Below are 5,558 nucleotides of genomic sequence, written 5' to 3' on the forward strand. Positions count from 1 at the left end.
GACTAGTGCGCGCCTCACAGTTTGGAAAACGCTGCTTTATGCAATGAGTTCATCAATACTGTATGTGGACTCTGTGTTGTAATGATTGAATGGCGTTAAAGAAACCCAAATCGAGGACATGAAATCGAGGTTGTTTGGTGGTTGACAAATAATTCTTATATTTCACCCATTTTCAGTACCAACGCGAACAACTTGATGATGATCAACACTGCAATGTGGTTTAGCATTATCTTGCTGGATTTTGATTGACATGGTTTTATAGACTTTTTGTGTACTTTTTGACGACCGTAAAAATTAACTTTAAACAAATTGTCACCAGGTAAAAAAACAACTAACAATGTAACAAAATTTTACCTGTTCACTGCAAAATCTATTTTGAAAAATGTCAAAATTTAGGTGGCTACTAGAGTCACTTTTTTCATAAATAAGTACTGATGCATTTAATTTCATTATTTCAATACTCTAGTAAAAATAAACTAAAATCGGACACTTATTTTGGAACGTTTGAGAAAAAATGATGTAATCGATCGACTTAAAAACCTCGCGATCGACCATTTGAGCACCATGAATAGTTTATGGTAATATTAATGATCTGCAAGAAACAAATACAATGGAACATTAGACTGCGAATGTTTTGCAAGACAATTTGATGAACGAGCGAGATCTTGCAATACGAGTATTACCTATACGTTTTGTCTGTCGAGCGTCACGTGAAGTCTATACTACAAATCTTCATGGATAAAGAAATATGATGATCATAGTGAATTCTGATTTAGTGGCACCATGATATGCGGGGATCCGGGCATTCCCCCGATTGGCCGGTGGCGCTACTGGCCCTCAAATCATACTTGCGTGTAGTTTGTAACTAAATATGATCAAGATTTTGAGGAAGTATTGAAACGCATCAAATAGCCAGAAGAAAAAAGGAATTTATGTTGGAAAATACGTTTTCATTTTCCAAAAGAAGAATGTAATTTTATTAATTATTAAAAATAATCATAACTGAAAATGAAATTATTTTGATATTTAATTATAAACTAATTATAATAAAATGGAGAAGGTGATTTATGTAAAATGATGTAATTGATTAGTATTATTTATTGATTTCATAACAGCCTTTCGAAATTACAATTATATTGCTTTGAATGTAATATATAGACTAGATATGCTACCACAGACGAAAAAGCCCTTAACACGTCGTTATTTATTTTCTTTATAGTTCAGAATAGTGTAACGCGTTTAATTAACAATTATACTTTTCCATTCCAAGTTGACTATATAGTTTATCATCAAAGATGATTTGATTTAACTTGATTTTTTTTAACAAGCTACTCAGTTTATTCGACCCACCTAAACTAAAAAAAAACATGTTATATTATAATGATCTCTTTGTTACAGTTTGATCTTTACGCATTTTAGCTGCAATTATTTTGTACTAAAGGAAGAACTTATAAATTAGATTACTTTATAAATAAAAAACAAACATTAACTAAGCTAAAAAAAGGATAACAAAGTGTGATTGTGATTAAAATTGTAAAAATAACAGATGATTCTTAATAATACTGCTTATTACTTAGCATGTTGACTAGATGAAACGGTTGCATCTTGGGGAGGCGCAAAACTAACGATCTCGCATATAGGCGTTCCTAGGACTTCCTCACACACTAGACTTATTTCTTTGTCGAGCATCAAAGAATGGATCTGATCCTCGTTTAACATATCAACGCTACAAGAACAAGTACAATATAATAAACTGAGTTTGAATAACGCAATTTCATTTCTTACCTGGATAAACTCTCGGTATCGGAAGTGTCATCTTCAATATTAAGATATGTAAGAGTTTTTTCTAAAGGACTAGGTAACTTTTTGGTGCATTTACCTTCAGTTATACCCGGTTTAGGTTCGCTGTTCCTTCGCTCCGTGAGCGAGCTAATGTTCAGCATCATCATTCCGTGCGACCAGATTTCCTTGACCTTCTCACTGGTTGGTCCCAAAATATTATCTAAACTTTGCCTTCGACCTTAAATTAAAAAAAAGATACCCATCAGTTTGCATTTCAAATACCGAAGCTATCAATTTACTGGAACTAGGCTCTTCGGTCTTAACCGACGATCGCGATATCCAATTGGAAATGCTCGAATCCAGCTTCATTTTGCTCTTCGTTCCAAACTCGCTGTTAATTGCAGGATTAGGCAAAGTTGTTTGCTTGATTAATTTAGGTTTATCGCTATCGTTGAGATCTAACTTCTTGAAATCGTCCTCGGGACTGGATACATCCAAATTGATTTCGGTCCATTCGCTGGATTGGCTTTGCGTAACGCTTGGATGTATGATCTTTTCGGATTGCTCGCTTTGGGATATTGTACTTGTTGGTGATATGCTTTTGTAACCTTCCACATCTTCCAGATTGTTTAGCAGTATCGGTAGATTGGATAACTTGGGAGGTAGACTTTTAAACTCCTCGGAGAAGTCGTCCACATACGATGACTCGTTACTATCAATACTGATTTGCTTTGTAGGCGCACTCAATGCGACCAATTTGGTTGTGTTGTTCCTTGTGCGATGGATTTCGTCGGAGATTTGCTCCAGATTTCTCAGAGCCTCAGCATATGTCCATTTCGCGTTTGATACTTGCGATTCCAGTGTCTGCACTCTCGTCTTCTGCTGCTCCAGCAAATAATTAAAATGAGCCTTCATTTCATAATAAGGCCTAAAAAAACACTGCTATAGACGGTAAAACTATAAACTTCTGCAGAGAAATGCGTGAATAATTAAATGATAAACTAATTTACTTACAACAACATCAATTCATGCCGGTAAGCAAGGCTACTTATTGTCATAAGGTTTCGTCGGATACTCAAACTAAATAAAATAAAAAATAAGAAAAGAAAAATAATAAATAAATCAAAATACAAGCACTACAAATTTATACTCAAAAGGAAGTTAGACATTTCATAATTCTAGTATATAAATTATACCTCGGTACTCGGTTCTGTAAATACAGAATTTCCTGAAAATTTTTGTATATCAAGTAACAATACTAAGGTGTTTTTCGTGACAAAAAAAATAAAACCAAGATGTAAGCATAAATGTGCAATGTTGCATCGTTGTAGTGAGGTTCAGAACAGTCGTCGAGTACTGAAACATTGAAAATGAGACGAGTACCGAATTGTTACGAGTCTTGAAGCTGTGGAGTACCGAGGTTCCATTGAATATTATACTATTTCAAGCACTTTACATTTACATTTTTTACTTATAAAGTGTTCTCAACATATTTGCTTTAGTTCAATATTTTTAAGGTGTGGCTGTTAAATAGTTATAGAATTTGTATGTCTAATAAGACAAATATTACTTAAGAAATATACAATGAAAACAATCAAATTATTTATTGTTATTGAAATATTAATGAATATATTGCTATTATTTTAAATATAAAAATAAAATTATTTATTTTCTTACTTGAATTAAAAAATATCTAAAACTTCCCACTGAAAATACAATTGTTATACTTGCCTGCTCTTTGCAATTGCTCTTTTCAATTCCCTTTGCAATGATTTCACTTTAGCATTAGCTGCTTCATGTTTGACACAAGCTATTCTATGTTCACCTGCCGCTACTCCCCTATCTGTTTCTGATTCATTCACTCTCTGAGTAGCATGATTCAACATCTCCTGCCATGCCGGATCTACAATGAACAAAACAATTAACAACAACATTATAACTTTACAAAATGAGATTTACCTAATGTCCTGCCACCTAATCCTTGTTCAGCTAAGTAAACCATCTCTCGAGCAGCACTATGAGCACTGTTCGCTTTCTCATATTTCATAGCAGCAACCTGGGTTTGCTTCAGTGCTTCATTGGCACAGAATCTAGCCTCATAGTAAGGTTTAGCCCTTTCAATGCACAGCCCTAACTTCAATCTTATTGTATCGATCTTGGCGGTGCTATCACACAGCAAATTCCTAAAGGATGATCTGGCCTCATCCAGGTCCACCTCCAACCTGTTTATCTCATCTGTGGCACTGTTTAACCTCTCCAATTCTATGTGCACTCTTGGATCAACGGTGTCGGTATAGTCTGCCCCATTCTCGCACATTATTGCAGGATGTCCGGCGGTCCTAGAATTTCAAACTTTGTTTATAAATTTAAAACATCGCCCTACAATGGTAAATGTCAAAACGTCAGATGTTATTATTGAAAACACTGCGGACAAGTGTTGACTCCGTGGCTCCACCTAACGGGTCAATTCAATATTTACGAATTTAAATTTTTAATCCAATTAGAATAATTTAATTTATTATTTTGATGGAATATAAAGTAGTTATGAAGTACTTAGTATTGAATAAAATATATATTAAAGAACAAAACTTTGTTTGGTTCGATTTCGTGAATGAAATAATTTAAATTTGATTATTAGTAAATTTAAAAAGATTTTTACTTTTATATTAAAATATCCAACATAACATAGACAATCTCATCAGATTTATTTAATGTATATAATGATACCTATTTAAAATAAATTCCCATAATATGATCTTCATAATAAATTGCTTAATTATTTGATATTCAAATTATTCTAATAGAAAAATTAATTTTCTTAAAATAATATAAAGAAAATAGTTGCAAAAATACAATAACACAATCCAATAGATATATTAAATTGTAATAATTACAATATAGTAAACCTTCACCCATAATGTGGTTTCCATATAACGCAGAACAAAACTTACGAGAGTCTTCATATAACGTAGTTCTCTTATAACGCTGTTCCAATATAATATAATTTAATTAGCTTAAGAACTATTTTGGGAAGAAACTTTAGAATCTAAAGTTTAGATGCAGATGAATTGATGGCATTAATTGACTGACGGATTTTCGCATAGGCGCAGGAGGCGAGAGCCATGGTCTCTTAAATCAAGGAAGCCTACGACAATCTTAACCCGCTTACTGAAACTTTGCAAACACATAATAAAAGTATTACTAAATGTCCCACTCGTATTGTAGGATTTAAACAGTATTTCAATGCATAATGTGATATGATTTATACCAATAGGTCGTTTTAAGTCTAGCATACGGATACACTGTGATCTTGCAAGTTTCTATATATTTTCAAGTATTTATAATACCTTTTTAAACTAAATTGAAATTTTAATGAAACATTTAGGGAGGGCCTCACAATGCAATTGCTTATTCCGCCACTGTTGGCAGTATCCATTTAAATCAGCGGTCGGGGAACCGGGGTAAATTACCCAAAATGGGGTAAAAATGAATTTTTTTAGGGTAATTTTTCTAATTTCATCTTACCAAACTCAGAGAGCGGTTATCTGACTACTTTTCAGATCTTGATGTACAAACTGTGAATTGGGTAGTAGATCGTTTTAAATATGAAATTACTAACATACCAGAAGAACCTCTAGGTTTGGCAGAGGCAGTACTTGAACTTCCATCCAATACTGTATTCAATTTGAGACCAAAGCAAATCTTGTCGTCTTTTTGGTTGCAAAGGCTTTCAAAATTGCACATGAGGAGGCGGAAAAAAATTGCTGCCATTTGCA

At 33.3% G+C, this 5,558-nt stretch overlaps 1 protein-coding gene across 3 annotated transcripts; it reads right to left on the reverse strand.

Moving 5' to 3' along the window:
- Positions 1-1,396: 1,396 nt before the first annotated feature.
- On the reverse strand, positions 1,397-4,228 carry LOC108567618. 3 transcript variants are annotated; one of them, XM_017928197.1, is made up of 7 exons: positions 3,742-4,228; positions 3,514-3,685; positions 2,797-2,862; positions 2,082-2,710; positions 1,880-2,020; positions 1,786-1,816; positions 1,397-1,726 (listed from the first exon to the last, which is right to left on the reverse strand). In XM_017928197.1, the coding sequence occupies exons 1-7, from the start codon at positions 4,097-4,099 to the stop codon at positions 1,570-1,572; spliced, it is 1,554 nt and encodes a 517-aa protein (XP_017783686.1). In that variant the 5' UTR covers positions 4,100-4,228; the 3' UTR covers positions 1,397-1,569. The 3 variants fall into 3 exon arrangements, with proteins under 3 accessions (XP_017783686.1, XP_017783685.1, XP_017783687.1); XM_017928196.1 differs by having other exon boundaries at positions 1,786-2,020; XM_017928198.1 differs by lacking the exon at positions 2,797-2,862 and having other exon boundaries at positions 1,786-2,020.
- Between the last annotated feature and the right edge of the window lie 1,330 nt (positions 4,229-5,558).

The sequence above is a fragment of the Nicrophorus vespilloides genome, unplaced genomic scaffold (genome assembly GCF_001412225.1).
Source record: "Nicrophorus vespilloides isolate i.1.1-1 unplaced genomic scaffold, Nicve_v1.0, whole genome shotgun sequence".
NCBI lineage: Eukaryota > Metazoa > Arthropoda > Insecta > Coleoptera > Silphidae > Nicrophorus > Nicrophorus vespilloides.

Coding starts and splice junctions, on each gene's coding strand:
- LOC108567618 (XM_017928196.1), bottom strand. CDS start 4,099: ATGTGCGAGAATGGGGCAGACTATACCGACACCGTTGATCCAAGAGTG. Junction 2,863..3,513: donor AGAGCAATTGCAAAGAGCAG/GCAAGTATAACA, acceptor TATTTTATTTAG/TTTGAGTATCCGACGAAACC. Junction 2,021..2,081: donor GACCGAAGAGCCTAGTTCCA/GTAAATTGATAG, acceptor TTTTAATTTAAG/GTCGAAGGCAAAGTTTAGAT.